Source organism: Rhipicephalus sanguineus, chromosome 3, assembly GCF_013339695.2.
Source record: "Rhipicephalus sanguineus isolate Rsan-2018 chromosome 3, BIME_Rsan_1.4, whole genome shotgun sequence".
Taxonomy (NCBI): domain Eukaryota; kingdom Metazoa; phylum Arthropoda; class Arachnida; order Ixodida; family Ixodidae; genus Rhipicephalus; species Rhipicephalus sanguineus.
In genome coordinates, this window is record NC_051178.1 from 178,557,691 (window position 1) to 178,572,057 (window position 14,367).

Here is a 14,367-nt window from a genome sequence, read left to right on the forward strand (position 1 = left end):
TGCGCAGGGTTACTGCCCCCCCCCCATTAAGGGGGGTATTCTTACCGTAGTACCCCCCCCCCCTTCGGCTCTTCGCTCTTTCTAATCCCCTCCCGCTAAGGCCCTTACGATCAGAACTCAGTGCAAAGACGAAGTATTAGGGGAGGGGGAGCCCTGCCCCCCTTCTCCCCTGTGCGCACACCCATAGGCGTGCGCACGGGGGGGGGGGGCAGGTGCCCCCTCTCTATTCACCTAAGGGAGGGGTCCGCAAAGTCAGCCCACACATTGGCATAATAGGGAGGGGGGCGCAATGTCAGCGCCATACATTGACATAATTGGGAGGGGGGGTGCGCGGCGACGAACCTTCGCCCCCCCCCCTCCCCTGTAGGGGAACCCTGCGCACGCCTATGCGCACACCTATGGCCAGACATCTCGTGAAACTGGATGATTGACGAATGGGATAAGATCGCTCTCTCAGTTACCACGAGGAGTTAGTTACACAACCAGCAGATGGAATGATTTGTTGGCAGAACCTACAAATGAATTCGGCGAGCACAAAATGAGCGAGAGAAAAGACTGAAACCTCGCCAATCGAACGGCGAAGACTGTGTACGCGGAGGAAGACTTGAGATTACAGGGATAACATTGACGACGTGGCGATAGTAGATGGCCACGGCGATTTTTCACAGAGAAAAAAGATCACCGTTTTGCAGCGGCTCAATATGATCGTCCGTGCTTCATGAATGGTGCGAGATGATGGTGACAGTTGAAATACGGGCTTTACCGAAGTCACTGGAGGACTCCTGCGAAGTTCGCGTTGCCAACATAAAAAACAACAGCTTGCTCACTTCGTAACTCTGCCTGCGCGCACTGCTGACATCGCGCCAGTAGAGATACGATACACGTTTCAGCGTAGATGGCTCGAATATATCTATTGCAGCCTCTGTCGCTGCAGCAATGTGAAAAAAAGGCAATAACAACTAGAAAGGATGCTGCAGTGCCTTACCATATTTTGGTGAGGCCAATGTAATGCAAGACGACCTTAAAAATTGCCTTTTTTTGTGTGTGCACCCTTACAGATAATCTGAGCCTAAACGCTGTACTTTCTTAACAAGACGCCCTACAAAGAACTCCAGTGACCTCAATGACTTCAATCTTATTCTTGAGCAATGACGGAGATACGTATAAAAACATTCCTTCCACCGAGCGATGGCCAAATGCGAGCATGGTAAAAAAAAAAAAAAACAACTACGTCGTCAATTAACCGTGTACCGTAACTGTAACAACGTTTGCACTGCTTGCCTTGCGCTTTTCTATAAGGCAGTGACAAGTCGAGACTCCGGGCGTGTCATAAGCACATGCGTATGTCTCTCGAAGCAGTCATTCGGGACGTCTAACGCACCACGCACGCCACCCATGAAGCCTGCTCCACGCCCGCGAGGGCCCTCTGCAGGACGACCCGTCGGTCTAGTAAAAAAAAGAACAATAAACTGCAATTGTAGAGGTGAAGGAACAACGAGTGTCCACACACAGTACACGCCAGCTGGTGATAAAACCACTAAAGAGCGTGCACAGACACCGGAGACACGCAGTGTACAACGCACACATACTCTCACGAACGCACACATGCAAATGAGTCGATGAGTGAAGTTAAAAAGGCCTCTGTTGGAAGCGCGCCACACCTTCCCTGACTTACACCCAGTACTGGTTCTTCCTGAGCACTGTCGTAGGTGCCGAGAAGCGCACGTCACCGTTCCAGTCGTCGCTCTCGCTGGCACCTCCTTCCGAAGGTGTCTTGGCAGCCTCGACGTGTCCCAGGGGCGTAACTTTGCACGTGGGCACCGCGGGGCTGACTTCTGTCCCAGTCGCAGCGCCGCCATCCGCGTACGGCGGCGGAGGCAGGCAGTCCAAGTCCGGGCCGGCCGCCGCCGCCACAACAGTGGGCGCAGGCTCGCTGCTGCTGCTCGAAGGAGACGTGGGCGGCGGGGCTGGTGGCGCGGGCAGTTCTTCGGGAAAGGCCTCTCGCGGATGACCGCCACGCGACGACGACTGCGCGCTGCCCCCGGACTTGTCGCTGCCTCCACGCCGGGAGCGACACGCTCCGCACGCGACTCCGGCCACAGCGATGACCGTGAGTAGAAGTAGCACACCGGCGGCCACGCCAATCACCACAAGATGCTCGTTGGTTAGGAGCGGAGCCTTCGAACCGGTCTCCACGACGCCCGGTGGTCGGTCGTCCGTCGCCGTTCCGCTCGTGTTGTCCGCCGGGGACGAGGGCGTGGCGACTGCTGTTGGTGACTGAGGTGGCGTCGCCTCTAAACCGGGAGAACCGTTGCCCACCTGGATGTGCACGAGGAAGCGGCTGCTGCCCGGCTGGACTCCCGGAGCCGTCAGTTCGAAGTCGAAGTGGTCTCTGACGGTACCTGAAGCGTCCGTTGCAGGGTCCCTCCGGTGAGCTCGGTAGAAGATGGTCTCGTTCAGCACGTCCTCGTGAGTGAAGTGCAGGACGGCCGTCTGAGACGTGCCGTTGGAGAGGAGCAGAAGGCCGTGGACGGGCTGCCGCGTGACGCTGTACCTGCGTTCGTTTAATGTCGTAAGCGATATGCCGTGAGGTACTGAGTATAGTGTAATTAGGCATGAATCTACAATGACTGTGCTATAGAACGACCGCTTGCAAAGTAACTTACTGAAGTTCCGTAGTTAGGTGCGATCTTCTGTATATCGTTTATTTGATGTTGCAGCAGTTTAAAAGTTGTTTTATTTTGCTATATTATATGTCATGTTGACGCAACATAAAAAAAAAAAACAGAAATCACATGTCCCGGCAATATTGATAAGCGTCAAGTGAAAACCGAAGGGAACGACTCGATAGGCGTGCTGGTCCTGCCTGGTGAGACGCATAATTCCGGATAGAGGCTTTAAGCAAACTTTGAAGAATTGCCAAATTTTATGACTATCTCTCACAGACAAAATTTTCACAAAATAAACATTAAATAACTTACCGGGGATTGGCATTAGAACGCGCCGCCAGTTTGGAAGCGTCTAAGTGATCCACAGTAATCAAGGCTGAGCGGCCCGCCATGGCTTGCAAAGGTCGTTGCCTCACGAGTGCCTCCACTTTCACTTCCACTTTCCGTATGACGACAGCGCTGGGCCCGCAGCGCACCGCGATTGAAAACGAGTCAGTAGAACCACTCAGGTCGTGCTGTTCGTAGATGACAAGACCTTGCTCAAGGTCACCTTGCGTGAAGTCGTCCACCGAGGCTCCATCCGGAAACACCAAGTGTCCCAGATGCGGCGCTGAAGTGACATTATAAACGAGATCATCCATGTCGGCGTTAGTCCAGGCACCAAAGACAGCCGGAGTTAACACCGCCCTGAGGTCACCTTGTTGCAAGATGAGGTTGGTGGCGTTGGCAACACGAACCTCTACTGGCTCTACGTTCACTGTGAGGATGAAAGGTTTGGTCGGGTGAACGCCATCACTGACGATGAAGTTAAAGGTTAACGGTGATTTCAGCGCTCCATTGTGGACTATGTACACTCTTCCCTCATCAATATCTTGCTGCGTGAAATTCTTTATCGATGTGTCAGAATCCCCCAGGACAAGTGTTGCCGCTTGAGTTTCATCCTGTTTGACGACTTTGTACACAATTTGATTGGGAGCTCCGTCATCGTCGGTAGTCCTGAGGGTATCTCGAGTGATAGCCGTCCTGTACCCTCTGGTTACGCGGATTACGGGGGACGGTGTTTCTAAACTAAAAGGCTTGTCATTAATCGGTTCTACCGCTACTTTCAGCGTGCTGTTGTGCAGTGCCATGTCCCCATGGTCTCCCTCGGCGGCTGTCAAAAACAACCCAACGCCGAAGGAATCGTCCAGGGTCTCAGAATCGTCGTGCACGTAAACTACACGATCTAAGCTGTGCGCTGATATGCAAACTGGTACACTAGCGTTTTTCTGATCAACCTCCAGCCACCCACGCAGCGGCTGCGACAGCAGACAAACACGAAGCCTTGGAGGAACGTCCGGTTTGCCACGCCAGAGAGCCTCTAGTGCTCCTACGTCCAATGCCGAAGACAACGGTACCCTTCCTCCTTCGGACACGCGAAGTTGACCGAGGACAGAAGCCAACGAATCATCCAAGGCAATGCGAATGGCAAAGAGAATGTTCTTAACGGGAACTGCGTTGGGTGTCTCCAAGTCGACAACAAACGAGTCGTATTCCACCGGGGCGGACATAGGAGACCTATGTTCATACAGAACCAAATAGTTGTCGATGTCGGCCTGTGTGAATCGACTGAGCTGAGCTAGGGTGCCGTCGCTGGGGTTCTCACGTAAGAGTCTGCCAAGGCGCGGTGTGCGAACGACGACGAACGATACGTCGCGGGTGTGATCTCCTGTACGGGCCAGGAGGTGATCCCGAGTGATTGACTGCTGGCTTCCCGGAAGGACACTCAGCGTCTTGTTGTGCTCCAAGCGAATCTTCAGTGGCCGCGCGTTCACCGTGAAGACGTGCGGTGAACCTTGGTTGAGACCGTCCGTCACTTGGAACTTGAAACCTCCAGCCGGTGAACCTGCGTGACAAGAAAGTTCGACCTTGGACTTGCGCCAATGTGCAAGAAAACCGCAACGTTATGCGTCATGCAGGCTTTATCATGATCTGGTATTGACGTCAACTGCATATCAACTTCATCAACGAAGCTGCAAATTATTGCGATTTCTACTATTGGTTGATATGCAGTTACTCAGAGAGGCGAGTACGCTATTAAGCATAACTGCGTCACTCTGAGACAGCCAACACCAAGGAGGCAAACTACGTTTTTTCTAAAGCGACTCACAATGTCTATGTTCTAGTGCAAGTGCATTCACTACAGAGAACGGTGCCCGGCTCAAGAGGCGGGTACCTACACCCACCGGTGTGCACGAAGACGACCAGTCCGCGGTTGAGCTGATCCTGCGTGAACGACAACAGTGGGATCTTCGTGTCGTTCTTTAGGGCCACGTATCCGTTGCTCGGTGTGGAGATGTGGAACCGAAGCTGCGAGGCTTCCGAGTCATCGTCGAGCGCCGCCAGGTGCGTGGCAGAGATGGGTGCCACGGCGCCTTCCCACAGGTCCAGCCCAGTGTTGTTGGCGATGTAAGGGGCCTCGTCGTTGACGGGCTGAACGGACACGTGCACCGTGCCGGGCAGGCTCTCCCTGCCCGCGCCCCGGGCCACCACGGTGAACCAGTCCCTGAGCGTTTCACTACCATCGTGCTGGTACTTGAGCGCCCCTGCGTCCAGTTGCTCCGGAGAGAAGGCCGTCGACGATAGGCGGCCGTGCTGCGGAGGTTCGACGACCAACAGTTGAGGAAGTAATTCCCGCAGTGGCCCGGCACTGATGTGCGACGAGTCCAGAGTGGCCTGACCACCTTCTTGCACGCTCACGTTGCCCGTCTCGAGTAGGATGACCTGCGGCACCACGCGAACGGAAAGGTCGAGTCGATCGTGGGACGCGATGCCGTTAGAAACCTCGAGCACTACGCTGTCTTCGCTCCCATTACCGGTGTGCTGGTAACGCACTATCCCTGCGTTCACGTCTGCCTGCGTGAACGAACTTGCGGCATAGTCACCCAATAGAAGCCGCCCGGAGACAGGTGTCTGGACGATAGTAAATGTGATGTTCGCCGGCTCCATCGCCTCGTGCCTGACAAGCAGTGTAGACGAGTTCAGGACAGCGACGTCACCTGCGTTTGTTGATGAGGCTGAGTCAAAGAGTAATAAAATACTTTTAGTTATTTTGGCCCAAATTAAAAACGACACAAATAAAACAACACCAGGTACACTCCAGCGCCCGTGGCACCCGACCTTGCGCCTTTTTTTTTTTCATTGATATAAAATAAGGGAGCGTTGACGCACAAATAAGGCACTGGCTCACCTTTTGAATGACTCGAACATACAACATGGAGGGCTCAAAATTGTACCTCAAGCAGCTTTCTCAAAAGCAACAGAGCGAAAAAAATGCGCGGTACATATCATATGTGGTTTAAATAACATCACGAGTTTGCAGAAGTGGGAAAAATGCAAATAATATTGTCACATAGAAAGAAGGTCTCTTATCCGCGGGTGGAACCTAAATAATGTATAGATGCATTATCACATATATATAGGTATAGCATCAGTGTCGACGTAATACGATTGAAAGTCACCTGCATACATATACACGGCGATGTTAAAATAGAGGGAATATGAAATGCATTAACAAAGACCCACAGTGCCGCTGTCTTCGAGAAAAACAGCTTTTAAAGCGCACTTCTGCAAGTTTTTTAGTTGACAAAGGGCCCCAACATTTCTTCAAAGTGAATGTTCTGCGGTTTATTCTCATTAGGGTTGATTAAAACTGGTGTCTTGGCGAATCGTGATGTGGGCAACCTAGAAGGAGGATACATAAATTTTTGTATACAAATCCACAACCGCATTCGGGAGTTTCAGCACGGCGAATTTTGCGTGAAGCACGTTTTGTGCAGGCAGTTCCTATACCTCATTTCCGATCAGCTTACAGCGCAACAAAAAAGACGAGGACGCAGACCAAGGATGTGACGACACGAGCGCTCAGCGCTATAACTAACTAGCCCAGCTGTCCCTTCTTGTTCAGTTTCCTATAGCCTTAACCGATGAAGCTAGGGGCCTTGTGCTCATCGTGCCTGCTTCATTTTCTGCGCACTTCTGTGCATTGGCTTTAGGAAGTAGAAACCGACTAAGCTGAGAACAATTTAGTATCAGTGGACTTACATAAATGTGCTGCGAAAATGTCTATGAAATATTAATGGCGCACGTAATTATATCAAACACTTCAGCGGACTTTTACGCTACCTGCATGCATGTTGAACTGTTTATCAAGAAGCAGCTGCTCTTGAAGTATCTCTCTGGATGATTATGTACTTAGTAATTGTTCAGTGCCTCCCTCCATGTGTTTGTTTACATTGTTTTCTTAACGCGCTGTCAAGTAGGGTTGTGGGGCAGGCACAGGTAATACATAATTTTCTGAAGTTGAGCTCTCATTTCTTTTCTTGATGAGGACGGTCGCACGGAGTACCGCGCGCAATTCGCACCGCTGATGGTGCTACGAAAATGACCATCCAATATTAATGGCACACGTAGTTATATCAAACCCCTTAGCAGACTTTTTGCTGAAGGGAAAGGGATCATTGCAGAAATGAAAACCGGCACCGCTGCGGCCTCAGCGGCTCTGCAACGCTCAGATCGTGGGTTGTTGGAACTTGGTGTGAACTAGCATATCGAATAATAAACGCAGAATTTCTAGATATATCGGCCAAGATCCACTTTCGCGGTGGTATTAGCCAACTTAGGGCAAAAATGTGATCGTATTAAACGCATTATTTCCAAGGGACGTTGGCCGGGAATAAAGACGAAATAGTATTAGGCTGAAAATCGTATTATGCAAAATCGTATCAACGAGATTCCACAGTAATATATATATGCTATAGATTAAGCGTTAAGAGAGGTGTTTGCTATGATCACAGTGCAGTGGAGCGAACTGTCGCTTAACTGAACAAATGCTTATGAATGCTATACAAATACATATATTATTCCGAATGTATGTCGGGCATTTATACAACACGTCAGTCCAATCAAGCATTAAATGAAATTATTTTGGGAGCGATTTTTCAAAAATAACTCGGAATGTAAAGGCTTAAAGATATGTGAGCTCAAAGTAAATAGCATTAGTTAACTCGCTGTATTCAGAACCTCAGGCCCGACAATGCTATATTTTATTTTCACTACCACTTTCCTAAAAAAAGTAGGCACAATACATGCGTCTTTGGCATCAAGCAGACTTGTAATGCACAACTAAAAGAATGAACATTGAGTGGTAAACTAAAGAGACCAAGGTGAACCATTACTGATTCTCGAGCAGGTAGCTTCACGCTCAGGTGCCGCGTGAAACAGTTGCTGTGCCAAGAAGCTCTGTCGAACGGGGTGGTGACTCGTCGTGACACATCGCAATAAGCAGTGCGACGATACCTGTTTTCTTCTGTTTTGCTGATACCCCATCAACCAAATAATCGCCATTAAATCATTATTCGGAAAATTGCAGAGTATAATTTCCCCGCACAAAGCACTACTGCCAAAAAATTCAACTCCGGCCCTTGTAAAATGGGTGCCGCAGTGCCACCGTTGGACTGCCGACGGGGTGCCGAGCCCACCCTTAAAAAATGGAGGGGGGGGGGCAGGGCTCTCCCTGACTTTTAGCCCCTGATCATGGCTAAGAAACTTAGCCAGTACAGTGCGTAGTTGAATAGTGTGGAACGCGGTTCGTTTCCTCATAGCATACGTTTGGCAATGACAGGCATACCAGGCATATGACTAACCCTGTCGCCTTTGAATTAACAGAGGGCTCGGTATGTTGAATAATCCCAGTCTCTTTTCTTTTTTTATTTGTCTTTGTAATGTAGCATACAACACAAAACACACAGGAAAGTGAAGAACACAATCCGCACGATACGCGTCATACCCATTTCATGATGAGCTAGTCTTCAGAAATGTACTTACTCGTCCAAATCCCCTCTCTGCCTCCGACATTCTTGTCGCCTTACAACGAATATTCAGGTAAGGTTTGGTGTACGAATATTCGCATACCAAACCCTGTCACTGTGCTCTCTAAAATCCATTATGCCAAGATCAAGGCGCTGCGTATTTCCAAGAGGAGGGGTTCATTGTTAATAATACTAATAATAATACTAATTAGGGTTTTACGTGCAAAAACCACGATATGATTATGAGGGACGTCGTAGTGGAGGGCTCCGGAAATCTTGACCATCTGATGTTCTTTAATGTGCACCTAAATCTAAGTGCACGGGCCTCTAGCATTTCGCCTCCATCGAAATGCGGTCGCCGGCGCCGGGATTTGATCACTCGACCTTCGGGTCGGCAGTCGAGCACCGTAACCACTAGACCACCGCGGCGGGATGCAGTCATTGTTACCCGCCCGCTTCGCATGCGTTGTTCTGCGCTGACTGTGCCGTTTTCCGAGCATGGCTCATGCGGTGCTACGAGTCACGTATCGTATGTCAGTGAAAATGTCCACCCAAGCCGGTGTCGGGGCATACCATGGTCGACGAACAGCGTTGCATTGCGCAACACTTCCAACGGTTCCCAGAAGCTGTCAGGGTAAACTGTGAGCCGAAAATTGGCCGGCGCCGACGTGGTGTCTCCGAGGAAGGCCACGAATCCGAACGAGTCCTGGTAGGCAGCAGCAGCAGGCGCCGAGTCCTGACCACCATCCACGCTCTCGTACTCCACCTGCGCGAGCAAACGTGTTCTTAACGTGCTGACTTCATCCAGCTTTGTCTCATTCTCGAAGAGCTATCACGAGAGGAATTATGAGGAGTAAGAAGAGGTAAGGATGCGAATGGCTCTGGCTCAACGGGAATCAGATAGCAGGTTCAAATGTGAACGCAAGGTGCCTCTCCCACGGCCATCTGTTCGCAGCAAACATAAAGCCTGCGAAGTATTAAGAGGTCCCGCAGTCAGTATACATTGATGATCCCAAAATGTTGGAGTAATGCCATATCTCTTAGAATTTAGAGTCACTAAAAACAAGTTTATCGTGAACTGGAGAACAGCGGAACTGTATTGCCGTCGATCTCGACAAAAAAAAAAAAAAAAAAGTCTTGTCAGGGCGCTCTTTCCAGAAAGGATGAGGGAAACTGAATGTATATCCTGCTCTAGACGTTTTAGTATTAACTTCTGGTTAGTGCAGAAGTACACTTTATTTTACAGAGACTTCGCTTTCATTGCACAAAAGAAGAGGAATTTTGAGGGCTCGTTTTTCTTTGTTAGACACAACTTTAATGAGAGCTAACGGACAATCAAGCCAAGGAAAGTACAGGGAATGTTATTGTAGTAATTACGATATAAATGTGAAGAAAGTAAAGTGGACCAAAAGACAACTTGGCGCCGGGAGGGACCGAACCTGCAACCTTCGAATAACGCGTCCGATGCTCTACCAAGTGAGCTACGGCGGCGGCGGCGGCGGCGGCGTTCAGTTACTTGTAAAGCGGAAATATCTTGCCGTCGATCTCGACAAAAAGAAGTGTTGTCAGGGCGCTCTTTCCAGAAAAGACGAGAGAAATTGAATGTAGATCCTGCTTTATACGTCTTAGTATTAACTTCTGGTTGGGGCAGCAGTGCGGAAAATTTTTACACAGGCTTCGCCTTTCATTCAGAATATATAGGAATCATTTGAGAAAATTGGCAAAGCGGGTTTGCGTGATCTACGGATCTCAAATGTGAACAGCTTACAGAACTGCATACAAGTGCCTCCAATGGGCTTGTGGTGTAGTCTACGACATCACTACCTGGAATGTGAGAATTTCTAATAAAGTACGAGCATATGCAGGGCAACTGTTAAAAACGGCAGCAGTCGCACCGCTTGACTTCTGCAACCACTTTTTTTCACTGCTATATGCACGATGACGCGCAACATTACAGTGGATGACGCTATGATATTCATCGAATTGCGGCATTTTGTGTAAGCCGCAATGAGTTTTTTGGATTCGCAAATTTTCTACGACTCGTTGATGCGATATGGTAACGTTACGTACAGCTACTATTCAGGTGAACAAAAAAAAATAAACAAGACCCGAACTTTTAACACGAAAGTGTTTTATGCCGGGGTCCACGAAGACTTCGCTGTCGTATTTCCGTCACGGATATGACGTTGTGTACACTAACAGTTGACAAAGAAAAAATTCCGTCGCTGGGAATCGAACCCACGACCCCACGCTCCACAACGCGCGGCCTCGCTAAACGTCTTGGCCACGGAGCGTACGTTCTTCAGCACACTAACGGCGAGCTATTTATATACACCATTTACCGCTGGCGGTATTCAGAGCTCGGTGGCACTTCAGCGTGTTCTCGTTATCAGCAGCGAGATGGCGCGAAGGGCGCGAAGGGCGTGCTTTAAAGGTCGTCGCCCCGTGGATATGCTGTGATTTTTCTATCAAGTGAGTGTAGAGCCGTTACAACATAAGCTCATTTATGTCACTACACAATCATTTTTGCATTTTTTCACAATTTTAGTGAGACAGCGGCGCATCGCTGGCTTATCTATTATTTCTTGCCAGCCTGCCTGCCTACCTTCCCGCCTTCGTATACCTGCATGTCTGCGTGCTTGGTTACTTCATGCAATGTGTAAACTTCGAAAAAAAATGCTATAAACAGAAATCATTTAAATTGCGGCATACGTCTTTTACCTTGACGAAATAAGTCTTCATAGTAACCTGAACAGTACTCGCCGACGAAGGCACTTCACTGAAGCGGTCTCTGTGATCACACTGCGACTGTAAGGATTGAGACGTACGGCCTGAGCATCGAGGTCGGTCTGGCTGAACTGCCGGGCCTCGGCACCTCCAACCATGAGCAGTCCGCGACGAGGATGAGATGTGACCTTGTAGGTGATGGCTCCCGCTCCGGCGCGCAGGTTTGTCTCCGCAGACAGGTTTGCCGAACTCAGCGGTGCCGCATCGCCACGCCGCACTACTAGTCCCGTATTGACTGCCACCTGCAGGGACAGGATGCATGAGGGGATCGTCAAACAAACATCTTCAAAATGAATTGCACTGTCGCTTGGGAAACATGGGGCACCGGTCGCAATAGATACAAGAAAGACGGCGTAGACAGTAGGAGTGCACCTAAGGACTGGTTGGTGCATCGTTTAGAAGAGAACAAGCACAGCTAGAGACGGCACGATGATAGAACGATGGACAGGGTGCTGTCAGTCGTTTTATAGCCGCACCGTCTCTAGAACTGGTTGTTCTTGGTATAGACAGTGAGCGCTGATGCTGACTCCATCTTTCCCGACTCCATCTTTCTCTTGGTACATGCGACAACTGGATGAATAGGCGCATCAAGGTGGCTGTCATCGAAGCGAGGTCTTCACGAGTTCTTCACGAGGTCTCTTCGGAATGTGGGTTACAGTGCACTGAAAATATTCTTCAACTGTACGGTTGCCACAGACGTAACAGGAGAGATGGACCAGCACTTATGTACATTCCTCGTATCGAAATCCGTGCAGGTACGCACGCTTAACACAAAGGAGCTACAGCTCTTACAAGTGCGAAATTTAGCTCACGACACGCTAATGGGCGTTCTTGCGATTCTTTTCCATCTACAGATGTCTACATATTTAAATCTTGCAGTATTGAGAATTGCGAACCGCCTTCACTTGACTCTACACCGTGCAGTGGTGTGGACGCCATGTGGACGCCAGCAGCCTTTCTTATCCTCATATGATGTATCTGCAATCGGGAAGGATCGTCTATATTCTCTGTGCTGTATGTTTTAATATGTGAAAAATAAACCAAGCTACGAAAAGTCTGTAGCACGTGCCCAGTTGTAATCTGCATGCTCGCCTGCGTCATTTAGCGATGAAGAAATATTCACTGATAATGAAAACAAGATTACTATTAAACAAACATGTTGCTGCCGGTAGAAGAGATAAGAAGTAGATTTCAGTTTGCCATTCGAAGGTCGCCTGCAATCGCACGTTCGCTTCACGTTTGGCTGCTGTCTGTCGTTACAAGTCACTCCAACTTACGATATTTCAGAATGGGCCCAGTTCTTTTGCGTCTATCGTATGAGACAGAAATTGCACAAGGCTCATATTTGCTTGAATAAAAGTGCAAGGAAGCCACAATCCGGAGCTAATGTTTTGGCTACAGTCAGAACAACAGCTGTTATCCTGACCAAGGCAAGTCTTTTTTTTTTGCGTGAGGCTGAGATGCCCTTGCCCGACGACTTCTAATAGATTTAGGTATCCATTCCGATGTGGTTATATTGTAGTGTTTCATAACGTGGATCATTTAGAACAAAATCAAAACCACATAGTTTAACTTTCAAAGACAACCCGCGGGCTGTGAGGGACGCATTATGGATCAGTGTTCGATTACGTGGTATACTTCAATATGAATCTAGATCGAACCCCACGAGCACTTTTACGTTCTGCCCCATTTGGAATGCAGCAGCGGCGCTCGGAAATCGAACCTGTGACCTTGTGCTCGGCAGCGGAAGGCAAGAGCCACAGGGCATCGCGCAAGATTCAAGCACTCATAAAACTTCAAGAATTGACGTTATAGATAGTTTTATTGACTTACTCTAACGAATGGCTTGGAGGCACGGATCTCGAGCACACCGGAGGCGTAGTACTGTCCGTCGGTCACCCATAGTACGGCACGGGCTGACGGTGCGCCACTGTGCCTGCATCGAGAGAAACAAGTAAATACTATGCCACAGCATTACAACACTTGCCGTACTAAGGACAGTTAATGACGTAGAATGACAATGCAATGTATCAAAATGGCAAGTTGGCAAGTTGAGCGCTGTGTTCGTTCCCTCTCTATTGTCCTCTTTTTCTGTATGCTGTTTTCTTGAAAAAATGACAAATATTTTGTGTGTGTGGGAGGGGAAGGAGAACAGAGTTTTATACATCGAAGAATACAGGATCGTGTGGAGCGCATATATTGCAGCCGCCTGGATTTTATTGCCGAGGACAACAGTACATAGGTAGGCAAAATAAACGGCACTCGCTCAAGCTCACTCAAAAATATATATTTTGCTTCTGGCCCAATCGAGCTAAGGCAACCTAAACTTCCACTCAGCCGTACTCATTTAGGATAAAATTTACCCAAATTCTGCTCGGTCTGGTCTCACCCGGACTGAAACTCACTAATTTTATTGCTCTACTGGGCTCACACAAACTCACCAAAATTTTATTTAGCGGGACTCGCTCGCACTCGGATTCACGGGTCGGTGTGACTCTTAGAGATTCTTGGTGAGTCGGCTAACGAGTGAGTTTGCCAACCTGTGCACTAGACTACATTTAGCAACTGAGGACAAAAAATCAAAGTTCAGATATTATGCAAGTTCATGGAAAGTACAGGGAGCTTGTATCAACCTGCCATACGAAGGCGGGATTATCAGTCTAGCCGACTGATGCCCGCAATTAAGTTTCTGTTCGGGCGTACAACAGTACTTCCGATGCATGTCCGTAGGCTGTACTATCTCAGCCTTTCCTTTATGTGCTTCTTCTTTATTCTTTTTATGTTATGCTATCGGCATTAAAATCTATACGACTCAGAGCCAGCGACGTTTGAACGTTTAACTTGCAATGTGGAATTGACGCGGCCGAAAGATAATTTTTCTATATACCCCGCAATTGTCAAGAGGCGCTGGCTAACACTTCTAGGGCTTAAAATCCAGTACACATAGACAAGCACACAAGAACGCGGACGGGGTGACAGCCATCACCGTAGCTCCATTTGTAGGGCATCGTACGGAAAGATATAGGATGTGGGCTTGGCCCTTATCGTCGACAAGTTCGCTT

At 49.0% G+C, this 14,367-nt stretch overlaps 1 protein-coding gene across 1 annotated transcript in view; it reads right to left on the bottom strand.

Annotated features, from left to right (window-relative positions):
• Window positions 1-371: 371 nt before the first annotated feature.
• LOC119386133 (chondroitin sulfate proteoglycan 4) overlaps window positions 372-14,367 on the bottom strand; it is a 52,532-nt gene continuing 38,536 nt past the window's right edge. The window contains exons 10-15 of the mRNA XM_037653476.2: window positions 13,139-13,241; window positions 11,347-11,547; window positions 9,092-9,284; window positions 4,895-5,707; window positions 2,982-4,554; window positions 372-2,554 (exon numbers count right to left, since the gene is read on the bottom strand). Coding sequence (XP_037509404.1) covers window positions 1,672-2,554; window positions 2,982-4,554; window positions 4,895-5,707; window positions 9,092-9,284; window positions 11,347-11,547; window positions 13,139-13,241 — 3,766 coding nt within the window. The 3' untranslated portion in view covers window positions 372-1,671. The remainder of the gene's footprint in view (window positions 2,555-2,981; window positions 4,555-4,894; window positions 5,708-9,091; window positions 9,285-11,346; window positions 11,548-13,138; window positions 13,242-14,367) is intronic.